Source organism: Stenella coeruleoalba, assembly GCF_951394435.1.
Source record: "Stenella coeruleoalba genome assembly, chromosome: 5".
Classification (NCBI taxonomy): Eukaryota; Metazoa; Chordata; class Mammalia; order Artiodactyla; family Delphinidae; genus Stenella; species Stenella coeruleoalba.
Window position 1 is genome coordinate 74,467,646 of NC_137150.1, and position 19,685 is coordinate 74,487,330.

The 19,685-nt window shown below is 47.0% G+C and overlaps 1 protein-coding gene across 4 annotated transcripts in view; it reads left to right on the forward strand.

The window, feature by feature from the left end:
• The first annotated feature begins 15,226 nt into the window (after positions 1-15,226).
• LOC307187189 (integrin beta-5-like) overlaps positions 15,227-19,685 on the forward strand; it is a 105,121-nt gene continuing 100,662 nt past the window's right edge. For 2 of the 4 annotated variants that reach the window (XM_079922979.1, XM_079922978.1), the window contains exon 1: positions 15,228-16,152. In XM_079922979.1, coding sequence (XP_079779105.1) covers positions 16,083-16,152 — 70 coding nt within the window. In that variant the 5' untranslated portion in view covers positions 15,228-16,082. Of the gene's footprint in view, positions 16,153-19,685 lie in introns of all 4 variants that reach the window. The other 2 variants (XM_079922977.1, XM_079922980.1) reach the window with 2 other exon arrangements.

The window sequence follows — 19,685 nt, forward strand, 5'->3', positions numbered from 1 at the left end:
CAGACGGGAAGATCTTCCCTAAGATCAACGTGAACCTGCCCACAGAGAGTGAGCCACAGAATCCCTACGTAGTCCGGGGCGGTATACCCCGCGCACACTATTAGGTGAGTCTTTGCATGCTTTCTGTTTGCCTTTGCAGAGTGAAATGCCCCAGGGCCGACTTGGGACCTGGCTGTTGTATCAGCAGCAGCCCTGGCTGCCCAGTAGACTTTTTTTTTAATCGAAAGCTATTGAAAGTAACCACCACTTGGTCCCTAACACTGACCATCTATGTGACTAGACACACCACTTAATTTATCTGTTCATCTATTTCCTCAGCTCTAAAAAAGGAATCTTAATTCACATGCCCTTGAGGTCTCCTTAAATGATATGTTTCTTGGGATACAACTCCAGTGGTTGTGATGACAATTCCCAGACTGCTGAAGGGCCTAGGACCTAGGGCAGGCCTGGGGAGGACTGTTGGATGTAAACATGGTTCTGTTTACGTGGATCCTTTCCAGCCAGCCCACATGAAGGCAGATCTCTCCTTTCCTCCCCGCCCCACCCCAGACCACAAGGCCACTCGATCAATTTCTAAAGCGACAAAGCAAGTGAGGCCGATAATATTTTCTTTCCCTTGGGAGGACTTTCAAGGCAAGTAGCTTGTCCTTGTTAGATTTGTTTTGGAGAATCGTAGCTGGCATTGCTCAGTGTGACCAAATGAAATACTGAAAGGAGAAAGCCTGTCAGAGAGGACTCCCTTGGGGAGGAGTGACAAGACAGAAGGGAGAGGAAAAGTGGCCAGAGAAGAGAGAGGGGGAAGAAGAGAGGAAAGGAGAGAAATGACTTGTTTAAAAGAGGAAGAGTGGGGAGAAAGGGAAAGAAGGAGGGGTGAGGTATCCCCAGGACAGAAGAAAAATAAAGAGGCTGAAAGAGAGGGGGGACCCGGGAGGGTGGTAGAGGGGCCGGGGAAGGGGAGCACAGTATCCCCACTCCCCGTGTGTGAGCGTTGCTTCTGCAGGCGGCCCAGGTGAGCGGGTCATCCTTTGAGGATCTTAACGCACTTTGAATATTCTGGGAAAATCTGACTTATTTTTAGTTTGAAATCCCACGGTTGATTTTACGTATCAGCTTTCCTTCAGTCATGGAATCTAAGTGTTCCATGCGTGCACGAAGGGATGACTTGCACAAAATGCGCCGTGTGGGGTCGGACACAGGGTCTAGCCAGCAAGAGCCGAGATGGACCTCTCTTTGGTCCTACCTGAGGTGAACCTTAACCATGGAACTCATTTCAAACCTCCCTTTCCCCACAGTGGAGCCCTTACTTCAAGTATAACCTCTGAAGAAAGCCCTTTAGTGGCTGAGCAGGCATGGGATTTAGAATCAGACAGACCTGGGTTCACAGCCTGGCCCTTCCTGCTACGAGCTGTGTGATCTCAGACAAGTTATTTGACTTCTCTGGGTTTGTTTTCTCATCTGTGAAATGGTTAAAATGAAGCCTACCTCAGAGGGTAAATATCAAATAAGCCAAAATGCATAAAGAACACAGCACGATGGGTTCTAATTTGAATAATAGTATTCAAATTGTATTAATTACAATAATGTTAATCATTTATGAATCTAAATTTTCTCATATGTTTCTGTTGGAATACTTCTTTTCTAAGAGTTTTTTCCCCCTCTCTTTCTCTCTCTCTCGTTTTGTCTAGAACGGTAAAAATTTGGAACCATCCATGGCCCCTCAAACCCAACGTATGAGCTTTTATTTTGAGTGTTTCAAAGACTGATGGAGAAGGGAGCAGCCATGAAGGTCTGGCCTTTGGTATTTCTCTTCCATCCAGCCTCTCTGAATGGAAGTTGTGACTGTTTGCAATGAATACAGCTTGTTTGCTAACTAAGTACCTATGAAATTAAATGCACATAGATGCTATTAGTAAGCATCTATACTTAAGATAGTTGATTTGCTCCGATCAGTACAATAGTTAGGTTTTTTTTTCCTGGCCGTGCAACAGTAATCATTCTATCTATCTAGAGGGAAGCTCCCCAGGATTTTTCACTCCTGAAAGAGTCTAGAAGAGTGTTGCTTTGAGTTGATACCCTGTAGATAAGTGACGTATTCTGGGAGACTCTTACACATCAGCTGTGGAGGTCCCAGGAGATGGGAGGACATACCATCCTTGAAGATGCTGAGGTTCATTCTCTGGCAAGTTAAAACAGGGAAGCTCCTTCTTTTCCTCAAATGTAGGGATTTCATTACCCTTGAACTGCCAGGAGCTTGTGACCTGTGTTCAAATCAAGAGGACAGATAAAAAGAGACAGGTCTCTTAGCTTTTTGGGAGCAGTTACTGGCAATCCAGGGCCTTCTTAATGTCAACTAGAAGGCCTGAACTAGAAATGTCCTCTGCAGGGGTACGTTCTAGAGGGTTTGAAATGCCGGTGGGTAGGGGAGTCAGTGGGGAAAAATGTGACCAGGAGAAGGAGGAACAGAGGTAGAAGGAAGCTGGGCTGGAGGCTGAGTAAGGGAGAAGGTACCCAGGGCCCACCTTCATCCTCAGATTCCCCTCCTCAATGAGCAAATGGGCATTTCCTCTAATTTGTGCCCTACCCAAGATTTAGAACCTAGGAGAGGATGGGAAGACAGAGCCCCCAGAGCAAGAGCTTGAAGTCACTTTGAGATTGTAGACATTCTGACTGGCTCATGGTGAGAGAGGGAGCTTGGGCTCTGGATCCAAACGTTCAGCCTCGTGATACAGACTCCAGAGGTATTGCACCAAAGCCTCAGCCTTCCCTGGGGACAGAGCCTTAGCCGTGGTCACGAACACACACACACAGCTAAGAATGGGGACAGCCACCTCCAGCACAGGCTTTCTTTAATGTTAGTAGTATCCTTGTTTATGTCTAATGTCTGGTCTCTTTGCAAGTTATTTTTATTTGTTGTTATTATTTGTTCTTGACTGTTAACTATAAGCAGTAACAAATAAAGTGTCTTTAATAGATGGTCCTCCCTTGTGTTTGGGACTTTGGGTGATGCACATAGCAGTTAAGTTTCACTTTCAATAGCAAACATGACACATGGTAAACCGAATTGATTAACATCTGCTCATTAGGGGCTGCTGGATTACCCAAGGTAATTTTTTTTTGTCATGGAATAGACATTTTTGGCTGCTTCCTCAGGCGTATCCCACAACTCTTCCATTTTGAAGCAACCAAGCATTTTGGGTGGGATTGATCCGACCCCTAGCTCCAAATGTAGGCCTTGGTTGGCCCAAGCCAATCAGTGGAATCCCATGCCGGCTTGCCAGTGATTGACTTAGCAAGCACATGGCACAAGTGGATATGATTAGAATAAATCTCAGATGTTGGTAGGAGGCTTGGAGGAGGAGAAACTCGTCGTTCTGGAGAGCGGGGTTGAGGAGGTGAGGCCTCGAACTGCTTCAGTTTTGCTGAGCTGACACATAGAGGAGGGCAAAGCTGAGAGAACCATGGAAGAATGGAGCTGGTGCTCTGATCAGACCATCCCTGAAGGCTCTGGACTTTACCGTTAGGACAGTTTGAGTAGTTGCTTCTGTTTTTGCAGGTGGAAGCATCCTCACTGATACAGCTTGTGATTACTCTTGTGTTCTCAAGGCTAGCTGGTGAACATAATAAAAGAAACTCGTATGACCTATTAATGCCCACAGTAAAAATATTAGTCAGCAATCAATAGGTTAACAGAATTAATGAAGACATAACTTAAAATTGGCTGACCACTGTAACTTGACATCACAGTCTCTAGTTCTGACCTGCATGTTACCTCCTTTACATTTGAAGATGATTCTAGATTTAGTGCTAAAAGTAGGCTATTTGAACCTCTTTTCTTTCTTGTTTTTTAAAAAATTATTTATTTATTTATTTATTTGGTTGCACCGGGTCTTAGTTGCAGCAGGTGGGCTCCTTAGTTGCGGCTCACTGGCTCCTTAGTTGTGGCATGCAAAGTTTTAGTTGCAGCATGCCTGTGGGATCTAGTTCCCTGACCAGGGATCGAACCCGGGCCCCCTGCACTGGGAGCGCAGTGTCTTATCCACTGCGCCTCCAGGGAAGTCCCTGAACCTCTTTTCTAAAGAGTCCCACCTCTCTCGTGGCCCTCTGCACTACACCATGTCAGTTTCCATCACTGCTCAAAGGTCCTGGGCCATACAGAACTCTGGGCTTCATGGACCAGAGTACATCCATTCTTGGGTGAATTTCATTGCTATTGTTTGAATAAAAATAATGCTCCAAATATGTATATGTGTAATATTTATGAAAATGGCTTTTGTCTCCAAAGTTGCTTTTGATCTTACATAATAGAACGTGTAATTCATTTGTTTCCGCTCACTGGGACCTTTGCAAAGGTTTTCTAACTGACTGCCCTGCAACCTCGCAGGGCTGTCAGAATGAACTTTCTAAGATGTGAATCTGATCATGATATTCCCTTGCTTAAGGCTTTCAGGGGTTCTCCACTGAGAGAATCAAGCTCAGAGATTCAAGCCAGACTCTTTGTGGCTCAAGTGCTCCAGAGTTGCCTCTCCTCCCCCGTCCCCACTCCCACTACCCCCGCAGTGCTCTAACACTTGCATACCTGCTGTTCCCTAAACATGCCACCTCCTCCTACCGCCATTTTTTTGGAACTTATTTTATTTTTTTTATACAGCAGGTTCTTATTAGTTATCTATTTTATACTACCTCCATTTTTTTGCCTGTGCTGTGCCCTGCACTTGAAATGCCCCTTTCCTTCAACTGCCTAATAAACACCTCCAACTGTCTAGATCAGCTAAAACACCATCTCTTCTGACTTTCAAATCCTCCCCTTCTCCACACAGCCCTCTCAAGCAGAAGTATCGCCTCTCTCGTGTCAGCTGGGTCCTGGAACTCATTTCCCTGGTAAAGAGGTCCTGCATGGTAAGTCTGTGTTTCCTTCTCACCCAGCACAATGCCTGGCATAGAATATTAAATAGTTATGAAACAGTATAAAGCAGGACTCTTCCAGCTCAATCTTGAAGGGTGTGTTCATTATCTTGATGGTGGTGAAGGTTACCACGGTTATAGCAAAACTTAAATTACAAACTTTACATATGTACAGTTTATTGTATATATACCTCAATTGAGCTGTTTTTTTTTTAAAGTGGAGTGTGGACACTCCTGCGGGAGCCTCTCTGACCTTGAGGGAGGCATCCTCTAATCACTGCCCTCAGACAGCACAGGAGCACATACATGTCATTCTGCTGATCTCTGCTTCAGCCTGAAGGCTCTCTGAGGTCAACGCTGGGTAAAACCAGCTGGGGATGGACCATTGCCCCGACAGCAGCAGGTCTCGGCTGTACACTGGAGTCACTTGAGAAGATTTAAAAATCACTGATGCCTGGGTCCCATCCCAGAGCGCTTCGTTGGTCTAGAGCATCCGGCTGGGTTAAGCTCCTCAAGTGATTGGAATGCGCAGGGGAGTCTGAGAATCACTACTCTCAACCAGCGGCTTGGCTCCTTGAGGTCAAGCCCCAGATCACATCATTTCCCATTCCTTCCCCAGAGATTCTAGAAACCAGGAATCTGTTATGCATAAGGAGCTTCAGTGGCCTCTGAGCTTCCTTATGGAGGAGGAGGTCAATCGTCCAGGTGGCATCAACACCAAAACAGCTTGAAACTTAAATCTTTGGGGCAATTTTACCCCTGAACTACCCACCACCCTCTTCCTTCTTCCTAGCCGCTGGGCAAATTCTGCAGCCAGTAGGTGGTGCTGTCTCCTATGGCTTGCAAAAACCCGACTTCCAGTGGGACAGTTGTTTTAAAAGCCTTGTTGGAAATCATTCACTTTTAATGCAACAATTCTAAATAATTCCCCCTTGACTTTTTCTCGGTCTCTTCATTCCTTGCTCTTGTGCCAGGGAAACATGAATGTTATCAGTTCACTCTTGTTGCACATTTGCATAATTTTTACTGGATCAGTAGAATCATACATTGTTTCTTTCCAGTGGCCCTAGAATAACTTAAGAATTGAAGTAATGTTAATGTCATCTTAATGATGCATAAAATTTGGTACAATTATTCAGATAATCAATGTTTTATTTAATGGCTTTCCAAAATAAAAAAGAAGATAAATCAATTTGCATTGAAAAATTCATCATTTTAAGTTTAAAAAAAATGCCACCAGTGGGAGATTTCTAAGATCATCAGCGTTTATGAGGTGATCAAGGTCTGGCTGGATGTTTTAGAGAATGAGGTTGGGAAGAGCCCTGGGGCACAGTATGGGGAGCTTTTCTTCAACCTCCAGGTTGTGACATGTGTGCACTTTTATTCAAAGACAAAGCTTGGAGCAAACCACAAAGGCTTCATTATTCCTGCAGGCTCAGTAACATTTTCCGAGCCCACAATCAGAACATGTGGTCTAATAAAAGAATTCTCTCCTGCTTCCAGATGACAGCCAGTTTGAAAAAACAACAATAATAATAGTTAATATATTATGGAGTATTTAATATAGGCCTGGCACAATTCTTCCTTTCATTCTCACAATAATTGTGAAGTAATACTATTATTACCCTTGTTCAATAGTTGGGGAAATGGAGGCAAGAAACTTGCCCAAAGTTTTATGGGTAGTAATTAGCACAGCCCTCTGTCATTTAATGCTAAAATATTAACGTATGTAGGATATTTCGATGGTTCGTAGAGACGATGAGACATATATTTGAAATGAGAGTGTCCTATGTTTACTAGGCCTGGTGCCAGATCTTCCTGGAGTGTATAGGTTAATGGGCCTTTATTACCCAAAATGAAAAATTCTGTCCTTACGTCATTGTTCAGATTTCAGAACATATTCTCTCCATTAAAGTAATTCATCTAAAATCATCTGCAAAATGCCTGCTGTGCATTACCGATGGCCCCAGCTGTGGCTGTGGCTTCCCTCTCTGTTTGGGTGCGGGGCCTCCAGTTTCTCTCTAATGAAAAGTCTCTCTATTCTCTCTCTGCCCGGCTGTGGTATCCTGCCCATATGTGGTGACAGAGGAATCCTTGAGGCTTCTTTCCTTATGCTGGAAACAATAACCTCCTGACAGGGTCCAAGGTCCCGCTGGGTTGACACTGAACACCTCCAACCCCCACCCCTGCTTAGTGCCACCTTTACCAGCCAGTCCTTCTCTGCTCCTGAGCTTCTGGAGAAAAACCCTCTGTCTTATTTCTCTGGTATGTAGAAGGTCCTCAACAAAACAAGAAAGAATGAAGGCCCTATTTCAGTGAAGTAACATCCTCGAGCAAGGAATATCCTGGACTATGGAAGCAAAGAATAGAATTAGGGCAAAACAAGAGAAGTCTCCAGATTATAATAGGGTCGATTGTCTAAATGTCTATTTGTAATGTCACTTTTGAGGTATTTTGTTTTTAAGCTTAGTCCATAACAGAAAGCCTCTCTTAGCCAGCCCTAACCAACCAGCTTTACCATTTTCTCGAGAGGAATTAACTTATACAATACCCTCTAAGTTGTACGTAATTCTTATTCCATAATAGAATGTCTATCATTTTAAACTAATCTTTTAAAATTTTCTATTGTTATTATTCTAAGTCTCAAGCTTAAAACAAGACACACACCCCAGAAGGGTCAACACAAATAGACATTTGGACAGCGGACTGCATTATAGTCCAGATACGTCTGTCCTTGCTCCTGGGTGCTCCTCAGGAGCCCTCTGCTCTCCTCTACGTGGCGATCCAGGCTCCTTCCTGCTACGGCTTCCTCATTTTGAACATGTTTCTCAAGGTCACACTGTACTCATCTGTATCAATCTACTAGAAAGGGAAAAAGCGTGGAGGATCACGCAAGAGAGATCTTTATGGGTCAGGTCTGGTGTTAATACCTCTCATTTTTTCCCACATCACATTGGCTTAGAACTTAGCCACATAACTACACCCAACACACCCAGGGAGACAGAGGAATATAGGAGAGCTCCATGTCCAGGAAGACCAGGAAATGGGTGCTTTGTGAACAGCTATCCCGTCTCTGGTCCTCTCCCTCCCTCTCCCTTACAACATTGTGTCACCCTTCAAGATTCTGCATAAATATCACAATCCCATCCCTAACCTAGAGCAGTACCTAGCACAGAGTATACACTCAATAAATATTTGTTAAAAAAATGAGGCATTCCACAAATACTTTGTTTTAAATTTATTTTATTGAAGTATAGTTGATTTACAATGTTGGGTTAGTGTCTGCTGTACAGCAAACCGATTCAGTTATACATATACATATATATTCTTTTTCATATTCTTTTCCATTATGGTTTGTTACAGGATATTGAATATATTAATAGTTCCCTATGCTATACAGTAGGACTTTGTTGTTTATCCCACAGATACTTAAGCGTCTACTCTCTTAATTCTCAATTAAGTCAGAGAGTCAGTTGTGCCATAAGCAAGTAATTTCAAATTCAACTCATCTGATAGAGGAAGGACCAAGCCCTTTGAGAACGTGGAGGAAGACATTCTATGAAAATCAGTTCTGGAAGGCTTGAGCTGGGTATGGAAAGAGGAGTCAAGTTTACTAGCTGGAAAGAGCAGGAACCATGACCCTCTATGGAGAAGAAACACGACGTGCAAAGGTGAGAATGTGTTTGTGAGGATGCGTGTTGGGGCCAGGCTCTGAAGGGCCTTGTGTGTTGCATAATCATCTGATTCCTGGTGTGCTGATCCTTCAGTTACACCAACCATGTGCCCTACCTGCTTCTTCTGAAGAGAAGGCTGAACAGCTGTACCTAATAAGGCATTCACTCAGGTTCTGCCTTCTTGTGTGGAGACAGTTGCAATGCCCTCCCTGGTCTCCTTGGAAGAAGGGAGCCCAGCTCTCTCAAGTTATAGTTTGCAGGTATCCTGCTTTGGGTCTGGCTTGGCTTTGTCCTTCAGCTACACTTGGAAAACGTGATTGGGGTGCCCTAGTCTGGAGAGTCACAGATCTCCACAGCTAACTACACTTCAGCCTACTGACCTAAGGGTAAAAGGCCCTGCGTTTGCTGTTAATTGTGGTTTGGGGATGAATGTTACAAGGGTAGCTATAAAGCATGGGGCTCCATGTAATGAAAGGTCCACTGTGCCCCTGGATGGCCACCCTGTATAACATAACATGACTCAGAAGAAGAGTGGGTCAAAGCTGTCACCCTAAGAAATCAGGTGGGGACCCAGTTTAGGAAGTACAAGCCAGATTCAATAAATAGTTATTAAATGCCTACTGTGTGCCAGGTATTTTCAGATGTATTTGCTAATTTAACCTGCATGTAAATATTTTCTGAAATGATCACAAATAAGACCAATTATGAGAAAACATTGCACTTTTGAAAATATTAAGATATACTTCTTTTAAGTACACTCGAATTAAGACTATGTCATAGTCATAGTGAAGATCAGAGTTCCATTCAAAATGAGGCAGCTGTGATAGAACAGAAAGAACTGTGGACCTTGGGGTCAGGAGATCTTGGCTCTGTCACTTATCCCTTCTCTAAGCCCCAGCGTCCAAATGGGGAGAATGAGGTATGTTTTACAGCATTGATTTGTACTGTAAATACCTGATTGAACTATAAATACTTGGCTGGACTCCATTCTCTCTCTGAGTGTGGGGACTTTTTGAACTGTGCTTGTCTTTGTGAGGAACTCGGAAACTATACTCCTAGAGTTATATTACAAAATATGATGGCTTCTAAGCTGGGGAGGGGCCTACACCTGAGCAACGAGGCTCTTAGCTCCTGCACCTGAGCTGACTGCTATGCTAGACTGAGAGCAGAACTCCCATGAGATGAACTCTCAATGCTGCCAGGCTGGCCAGCTGTGGTTCCTCCCTACATTGTCTTGACTTTTAAAGCCAAATGTGGCCTCTAGAAGGCTTGTGAGTCTGAATATTGAGTTGACCCTCGGAGGAACCTCTGGTGGGCATCATGTTTTATTGTATCGTCTCTGAAATGTTGGAGCGGATAGTGGCCTATCTCCAGTGAGGCTGGGGAAGTGGAAACTACCAAAGAAGGAACTTAGGTTACATGGAATGAAGAACTCGCTGTGATTGATGATTAAATAATCAGAGTAGATTAGCCAGGGAGGTGATGGGGGATCCTTGGGACATCCCTTAAAGAGGTGAAATGGTCATTTTCAGAGTCTACTCCCAAGACAGGCCCTCACAATCTTCCCACGTAGTGAATGTGTTCAACCCAGTCCTGTATCCTATTAAAGGGCAGTAGTTTTCTGAAGGACAATTTTTAGTTGGTAGAACAGGTTATGTAAACCAGAGCCTGCTGCCAAGTGCCAAACGCATTTGAGTTCACAAGCAGTAATTATAGAGCCAGCTCTGGCATGGACCAGATCCTTTGCTTTCCAGCTGAGCAAACTGAGGTCCAGAGAGGGGCAGGTAATTGCATGGCTGCTCAGCTAGTTGATAGCACTGAGGACCGGAACTGAATTCTTCTGAGTCCAGATTTATAGTTTTCCTCCACCAGCAATTAAATATGAAGAGCTATAGTCTACAAAAGGTGCGGTAGCTCCTGTACACAGGCTGAAGTTGGGTCCCGGGCTGGAGGCTTTTTGCAGGCCTGTTGGCCCTTGACTTCTGCAGACCTGGTCCTTCAGCAAGCTGCTCAGCTTCCACTCCCCCATCACACCCCCAAACCTGGCCCCCAGAAAGGGGTAAGGGTCAGAAGCTTGTCCTACCTTTTGAAAAGCTGTTGAATTCCTAGCTCCAGCATTGTCTGAAGGACCACTGATAGAGCTAAGACAAGACAGAAGAGAAAGGCAAGATGAAAGTGAGGGGTGACACGGAGGGGATTGTAGGTGAAAAGGAGGATTAAAAAAAAGTGGGGGCTTCGCTGGTGGCGCAGTGGTTAAGAATCCGCCTGCCAATGCAGGGGACATGGGTTCGAGCCCCAGTCCGGGAAGATCCCACATGCCGCGGAGCGGCTAGGCCCGTGCACCACAACTGCGTGTCTGCGTGTCTGGAGCCTGTGCTCCGCAACGGGAGAGGCCGTGACAGTGAGAGGCCCGCGCACCGCGATGAAGAGTGGCCCCCGCTCTCCGCAACTGGAGAAAGCCCTCGCACAGAAACGAAGACCCAACACAGCCAAAAATAAATAAATAAATTTATAAAAAAAAAAAAAAAAAGTGGTACTCAAGTGGCCGAGGGCAGAATGCTAGCTCAGCCTCCAAGAGCATTCCCAAGTTCCCACCGCTTCCTTCTGCTCTTCAGATATCTCCATCCTTGCCAGCGTCTATGGTGTTCACTTCCCTCTATCCCATCACGCTCCCCTCATTCTGTGGCATTTCTTCCCAGGCCACATCTGCATGGACCATACCTGTTCTGTGCTCCTTCCCCATTCCCTACTCACTCGTTTCCTGGTATTTATGCTAGAAGTCTCTAGATATGATTAAAAAGGGGTATGTGTGTGTGAGTGTGTCTGTGTACTTGTCTTCATTCATTGTACTTTTTAGTTAAATAACTGGAAAAGCATCTGTGCCCTTTAGGTGGTGTAAGATAACTTCTAGGAAAAGAGAAACAAATTGTAATGGCTTTGCCAGAGTGGAAAAGGGGCATTTAGAGGAAGACTCTAGCAGTCTCCTCTGGGTCTAAGCTCTACAGACAATTTTAAAGAAAAGTTTTCTAAAAAGGAAAAAAAAAAAAAAAAAAAAAGGAAAACATATGCCAGAATTCATTGAAAAATATCACAACTTTTACTGTAATTTTATTAATGGACACTGTTTTAAAATATTTCAGTTCATGAAAGCTGGAAAACATATATTCCCTCCAGAATATATAATCTTAAAAATATTTTCAAAACTAACCTTTGAAAATTGGTTACAGAAAGATATAATTCATGAGCGTTTTCAAAATTGATCATTCTATGAATAGAGAGGTTGAAAGCACATGACTTATGTATCGAGGGTGTGCCAGCTGCTCCATAAATAAGGTTCAAATGTTTGCATGTGCTTCTCAGCTTCAGAGAAATGGTACATTTCTATGACTTACATTTGTACATTAAAAGCAACAACAACAAAGAGAAACACCTTTCCTCAGGGTTGAAAATTTCCATCAAGACTTGTTTTGTATTCCGTCTCTCCATATGAAATTCCACCCGTCTCAGCTGTGGCATGACCACGATGTCCATGCTTAACCCCAAAATAAACAAACAAAAATTGCTGAGAGATCTACTATATGCCAGTTAACATAATAGGCTATTTTCACCAAAATGGAACCCGCTGTGCTCACCATGGCCTGTCATCTGCCCATCTCCTGTGTTCATCCATTATGTGGATGGTGCCCTTAGGTCTGTCCTTGGCCGTCCCGTATGGGCTGCAAACTCTGAGGGCTGTCATGGGGAGTATTTTTTCCTAACCAACACCATGTCCCATAGGGGGAGAAAAACCTATAAAGAACATTTTCCTATAAAAAAGAATATAATTTTATATTTTTAAAATAAAAAGTTAGGGAGTTCCCTGGTGGCCCGGTGGTTAGGATTCCAGGCTTTCACTGCCGTGGCCCAGGTTCAATCCCAGTCAAAGACTGATATCCCACAAGCCGTGCAGTGTGGCCAAAAAAAAAAAGTGAAAATTAACATTAAAGAAAATTGTATACATGTTTCATAGCCCTATCAATTGCTGCAAAAGAATTTTATAATATTCCGTCATCAGGGTCATTCATTTCTGGCACTGTGACAAACCCCAGGCATGACTATTAAAAGCAGAGTAAATTAAGAATATTACCTAAACTAAGGTGAATACTGTAGGGTTGTTGTCTTTTCCCCCTCCGACTTTTTTTTCCCTGCATATTACATTGCAACTCTGTATCAGTAAAATATTCTTGACCTGGATTAGAGATTGAATTGCACAATATGACGACTCATCGTGGGAATGAATTAGCATGTAAATCTGACTTATGAAATAGAAAAGTTTTAACTCATCCGATTTCAAGTTTTTTTTAAATTATGGTAAAATACACATAACACAAAAGTTACCATTTTAATAATTTTTAAGTGTACAGGTCAGTGGCATTAAGTATTCTCACAGTGTTGGGCAAACATCACCATGATCCATTTTCAGAACTTTTCCATTATCCCAAACTGAAACTCTGTACCCATTAACTACTAACTTCCTGTTTGCCCCTCTGTCCAGCCCCTGGTAACCTCTTTTATCCTTTCTGACTCTATGAATTTGCTTATACCTAGAATCATACAATATTTGTCCTTTTGTGTCTTGCTTATTTCACTTGCATAATGTTTTCAGGGTTCGTATGTGTTGTAACATGTGTCAGTATTTAATTCCTTTTTAAGACTGGATAATATCCCATTGTAGGTACATACTGCATTTTATTTATCCATTCGTCTGCTGATGGATATTCGAGCTATTTCCACCTTTTGGTGCCTGTGAATAATGCCACTATGAATGTGGGTGTATAACCATCTGTTTGAGGCCCTGCTTTCAATTCCTTTGGGAGTTGCGAGATGGAGTTTGTGCATCATATGGTAATTCTATATTTAACTTTTTGAGGAATTAATCTTATTTTAAAACTAATAAGAAACATAAACTTCCTCTGGGTTATCTGTGTTCAAACCTTGAGACGCAAACTCAATGCAACCAGCAGCCTCCTTGGGGCCCAGAAGCTCAGCAATGATCAGAAATGGGATGCTGTGGAGGCAGCCACAAAGGGAACTGTTTCAGTGGCTGTGGGAAGCACCGATGGAGGCCATCAGTGCACGCTGACTTTGCCAGTCAGACGAAGTCAAAGCATTTAAAAGGCACTTCCACTCTCCAGCTTAGTACAAAGAATGAAGGATGACGGGACAAGAAAAAGCCACAAACCAGAAAACAAAAGCTTGGGAGGAATTAGAAGAGCCGTCTATCATCTCCAGCCTAGTTCCCAGATAATGGAATGTGGAAGAATGTTGTCATCACTTGGGATTCTGCTGTTTATGGCAGGTCTGGGCAGGTTGGAAACCGCCAGGTGGGACAGGAGGAGGGCAGATTGGGTTGCAGCACTTTCCAGGTGCAGTCCAGGTAAACAGGGGTGTGTGTTGGGTCTGCACAGTAAAGCGCCATGTTGGGCTGGGGAAGGTGATGCACAGATCAGACAACACAGGGCCTAAACTTAGAGGATGCTTGATAAATGCAAGATTTGTTTGTCCTTATCAATGCACTATTTACCCAGTTTCTGCAACTTAACTTTCCTTGCATCTAATCCATCCATCACATCCCTACCAGAAAAATCTTAAAATCACCACTTGGCTCTGACACCTCCCAGTTCAAACTCTTTCACCGGCTGCCCATTAGTTATAATCGTTGCCTCTCAAGATTGGATAAAAGTAGCCCCAAGGCCATTCTGCTGAGGCAGAAAGACCCAAGATAAACCTGGGGCAGCCCCTACAGCACAATGTTTACTGGAAAATGTTTGGGGACAAGCATAACTCTTACATCAGAATGAACATGGGGAATATTTAGAGTACGATGACACTTCCATGGAGTTTAAGCATAAAACACTGTCCTTCAAGTGGAATTTGGAGCTTGGCCTCTATGCACACGATGCCACAAGGATAAGTTCATTTTCTCTGGCAGTAGGGCACCACCCTGGTAGAGTGTGGGGTGGGAGTGCACAGTTAAACTCCAGCTCCCTAATCTGGGCAGTTAGAACTAATTGCCCACTCAGAGCCGTCTTGCCAACTGGTTCCTGACGTGCAAAGTTCAGATCACTTTGCTCTTTACTGCTTACTGCTTCTGTTTTTAGTCGAAGCATTCTGCACTTTTGGATAATGCATCCAGCTCTGTCACTTCTCCTGGCAAGTTAACCCCTTTGTGCCTCAGTTTTCTCATCTGGATAACAGTAGGGTTGTGGGGAGGATTTCGTGAATTAACAGGTAAGTATTTACATTTCAGTGCCTGGCTAGCTGTGTGCTTTCTGTACTGTACGTGTTAGGCATCCTACTATTATTTCCTTCTATTGGTACATGAAGGCTGCCTCTTCTGCTGCTGCCTATAAACCATTCCAGTCTTAACCCACTCATCGTGGCCCAGCCCAAGCCCACCTGGTCCTTTGCACGTGCTGTTAGAGGAAGCTCCCCACCCCCGCCCCTTACAGTCAATTTTAGAACCAGCTCAGGTGTAAAGGATAAGGTGAAAACCTGAGCATCTGTTCTTCAGTTTATTTGTTCGGCTTCACGGAAACCGCCAGCGTATCGACATAAGAAAAACGCAGAATAGTGACATATTGGCCAGCCTCGAATCCGCGTAAAGAGCAAAACTTTAATGAGGGAGGGAAAAGTGCGTTTTGTGTGTGTCTCCACGCCCCACGTGCCCTCACTTCCCCACAGAGCACGTCGCGTCGCGGTAACACTCGCCGGTGCCTCCGTCCCTCCGGCGAGCACGGCTTCGAGAGGACTAGACTGCCACGGCACGATTCCCCGCTCCCCGCCCCGGACCCGCTCTCTCTCCTTAAATCCAGCAACCCCAAGTATAATCTCGGCTCGCCCGTGGAGCGTGCCCCTCCCCCTTCCCGTAGCTGCTAGGGAAGCCGGGCCAGACGCTACCCCAGGATTTCGACCCCTGCCCGGGCCGCCAGGTGCGCCGGAAGCAACTTGCACCTGGATGCCCTCGGCCTCCCGTGCTGGCCGGTCCCCGGGAGGGGCGGAGCTCGGCCCGCCCCGCCTCGCCGTAAGCTGACCTTGTGGCAGCCGGGCGGGGGCCGGGACGGGGAGAGAAGGGGAGGAGTAAGGAGAGGAGGAAAGTGGAGCCCCGCGGGCCGGAGGGAGGAAGAAAAGGGAAGGGGCGGAGGCGACGGGCGCAGTGTACCGGCGCGCGGGGGAGCCTCAGCCCGTGGTGCGTGCAGGAGCCGGAGTCCTCCCTGCACAGAGCCGCCCGCCGGGACCGTCCCGAGCGGCGACACCCCGGGCGTCCCGGCCGGGGAGCCGGCGCAGCGGCGGCCCCGGGACTCGGCGGCAAGCGCTGCGGGAGGGATGGTGGCGGCGGGGCGCGGGCCAGCGCAGCCGCCCCCGCCTCCCGCCAGGCCGCGGCCCCCGGCCCCCCGCCCCCGCGCCCCGGCCGCACGTCCCCGCGGAGTCCGCCGCCCGCGCCGCAGCTGAGCCGGGCGCCCCACCATGCCGCGGGCCCCCGCGCCCCTGTACGCCTGCCTCCTCGGGCTCTGCACGCTCGTGCCCCGGCTCCCAGGTAAGCCGTGCCGCTGGCGGTGCAAAGAAACTTTGTGGCGCACGGAGCCGCCCTTGGCGTCTCGGAGGGGCAGGGCCCCGGGCCGTTGTCTGAAGGTGGGAGGCATCCTCGGGGCACTCTCAGGTGGCGAGCCGCTGGGGACGGCCCGGTGGGGGGCTTCCGAACTGCGTGCGCCACCCCGCTCGCGGCCCGCCGCAGCTCCGCAGGGCGGTCGTCGGCCTCCAGTCCCCTCCCGGGCGAGGAGGAGCCTTCCTGAGTAAACAGCCCTGCCCGTCTGCTGACCCAGCCCGCGAGCGCCCGCGCCCATTGCGCGGGGAGGGCCGCCGCCAGCCCCGCGTCGGGATCTGGGCTCTGCACTCCCGGCACAAAGCGGCCCTTGTGGCCGGCCGGGGGCGGCCGGGCTGCTGGGAGGCGCCGAGTGATGCCACCGGTACCCTGGTCCCGGGGAGACGAAGGGCAGCTGGAGGCGCGTGACCCGGAGTCTTCGCTGGAGCCAAAGCGTGGGGGCCAGGGCTACTACTCCCGAGGGCTAGTCTCCTGGAAACGCGGGTGTTCAGGCCCTCGTAGCGAATCCTAGAGTTTCACCGCGCCTAGGCCAGCCGCTTTCCTTTAAAGATGTAACCCCCTCTTTCCTCCCCCAAGCCCTCGCATACCCGAGGGGAGACTCGCGTCCCAAACCACAGCCCCACCTGGGAACCAAGCCCCAGCTGGAACATCCCAATCTGATTCCTTCTGCCTGGCTTTATCCTGGAGTTTACAAACACCCCGTGCAGCACACTCCCTTAATTCTGGAGGATTGATTCTGGAACGGAGGGCAGGGGGTGTGCAGTTGCACTCGCGCGATACTGCCCGGGGTCGGCGGCTGCGTGAGGAGCCCTCAGTTACCTGCTTTAAGTTTTCGGAGTTGGGAGGGGGCTGGATGTGGCAGTTGGGAGGCCACAGCGGAGGGATGCTCTGTTGGGCGCTGGGGCTGCCAGGCAGATGAGCTACCGCCATCCCATCCCCCCTCCCCCAAACGCAGGAAGCTCCAAACTTTCTCCTTTCCCGTAGGAGATAATTGTGTTGGGGTGCTCGATTCACTTTCAAGCCCGAGATTCTCGATTGCTCTCGGGAAGCAAATGTCTGGCTGCGAGGGAGGGAAGGACTGTCCCCTGCCGTGTCTCATTTACATGAAGGCAGTGGAGGTTTCTGTCTGAGAGAGAGGAGAGGTCTAGGCAAACAAAAACTTTCTTCAGGGCCTAATTCAAAGTTATTACTGTAGCAGGTTTCTTTTTTCACTCCAGACCTTGGGGTAGATCACCGGTTTCCAAACACCCATCTGGCAACCAGTGCCCATTGCTGATGTTTTCATGGGTCCCCAGGGAAAGGCAAAGAGAAGGATGTATCTTGTGTCACACACAGGAGTATATCATTGCCAACAGCCCCCTGCTTCCCAAGGACTGTCCTTTAATTTGAAATTATGTCTTTTTTATTTTTGGTGGGAAAACTTTTTAATAATTTGTAATGATAATAGAGAGTGGTTTTCATTTTGAGCAAAAGAAAAAATCTGGCAATCCTATATACGTTCTACCTTCTCTTTTTGTTTTCTTTTTAAATCATAATGATCCTAATAATCTGTGAAATCCAAAAGTTTGGGAACTGCTGAAGGAGATGACTTCTTAGTTTCCTTACAGTTTGACATTCTGATTCTAGTAAAACCTTAAATACTTCCAGTTGCAAATAATTCTTTCAATACATTATTTTCCATTTGCGTTGTGATTTCTGTTTTTCCAAGTTTGTATACATCTTTCATCTGTGTGTTTAATCCAGCAGGAAATAGACTTCTAATTTGAGGGGGCTCACTTCAAACAAGTCCCTGGCAGGCTGACAGCCCCCATCCCAGGGTTATCTGCTCTCCTTATTATCCCCTTGCCGAGGGCCTCCAGACAGGACCCGAAGATATGGCCTTCGCACATAACCAGGGAAGGGTTTCTCTGGGGTGAGGCCCTTGATCTTTGCTAAGAAGGAGGGAGGAGTGTGGCATTGATCGGGCTGCGGAACTGGAGTCATGTTTGCTATCATTGTTTATTAAAAGGAAAAAAATCAAATGTTCTTCTGGTGAATGTCCTGCACGTTAGAATGCTGGAAATCCTAGGAGAGCCCTTTATCCTATTTACTGCACTCCTCTTGGCAGCACTCCCTCCCCCCATGATTCCGTGGTCTATGCTGGGGCTGTTGGAATTTGGCCTTGGGTTTGCAGCCCTCCTCAGGTAACCAGGCAAAGGTTCAGAAATGCAAACAGGGGGTTTGGTGTGTCGGCTGCTGTTTACCCTAGGTATTTACACTTTAGCGCCATCATCCTTGAATTAGGGGGACTTTCAATAAAGGGGATTGAGGCAGAAGAGGGCAGGGCCTAATTAGCTCTAATTAGTATTCCTCTCCTGCTTGTTCTCCATGCTTATTTAGCTACTGAGGCAACGGAGAATTAAAATATCTAAGTAGTTGGCAGAAGGCCCTTCGTGCCTGCCTACCCTGGTAACTACTTTTTCTCCTCCAGCGAGCTCATGGAGACGTTCTGAGAAGTTTTAACATCGTGTGGGACGATTACACAGTACTTAAACGATGGTGCCCCTTTCACGTGGCGGTGTGCAGCTGTGTTAATGGGGTGGGGTCGCTTCACAGGTATTTTCAGTTGGTCGGGGCGGAGGGCTGTGGTGTGTTTTCTTTCTTTCTGGTTGGAATGGGAGTAACGGCCTTTCTAAATGTAAAGGAACACTTTACTTATAGGTGCCCATTTGTTGGTGAGGCTGCCGCTTCTGTTGAATGCAGGGTTCGATTACTGGGCCACATGGTGAAAAGTTTGCTCCCAGACAGGCCTTGACACCTCCCCTGTGGCGGATGCTTGAAGCAGGGCTGTAGAGTGCCCCTCCCCACCTGCAGGCCAGCTCCCTACCCCACTGCCCCCCAGAGTTTTTCAGAGATGGTTGCTTGTCTCTTGTAGAGTTATTCTCAACTCTCGCTCAGAGTGATCCTGTTAAAACTCAAGTCAGATCGTGTCGCTCTGCTTCAAACCCTCCAGTGGCTTCCGGAAGTCTTGCCAGTGCCCTGCCAGGCTCTCCATGAATGCCCCCTGCCCCCCGTGCCTCTCACCACTTCCCCTCATGCACTTCAGTCCAGCACCGAGGGCCTCGTTGTCTTCGAGTTCAGCTGCAGGCCTTCCCTCTGCCTGGAATGCTCTCCCTACAGATCTCTGCACGGCGGGCCGCCTCCACACCCCCCCACACCCCCCAGCCTTTTCTCAGTGTCTCCAGCTCAGCCAGAGCTGCAGCCTCCTGCCCCACATTCTTCCTGTCTCCTTGCCTTCCTTGATTTTTCTCCCTAGCACTTATCACCATCTAATGTACTTCCTTATCCGGAGTATCGTCCATCTTCTCTTCTGAGCATTGTGCCCTCACCAGGACGTAAGCTCCGTGAGGGCAGGGAGCTTTGTCCGTTCTATTTGACACTGTATCCTCTGTGCCTAGAACAGTGCCTGACTCATACTTGTTGAATGA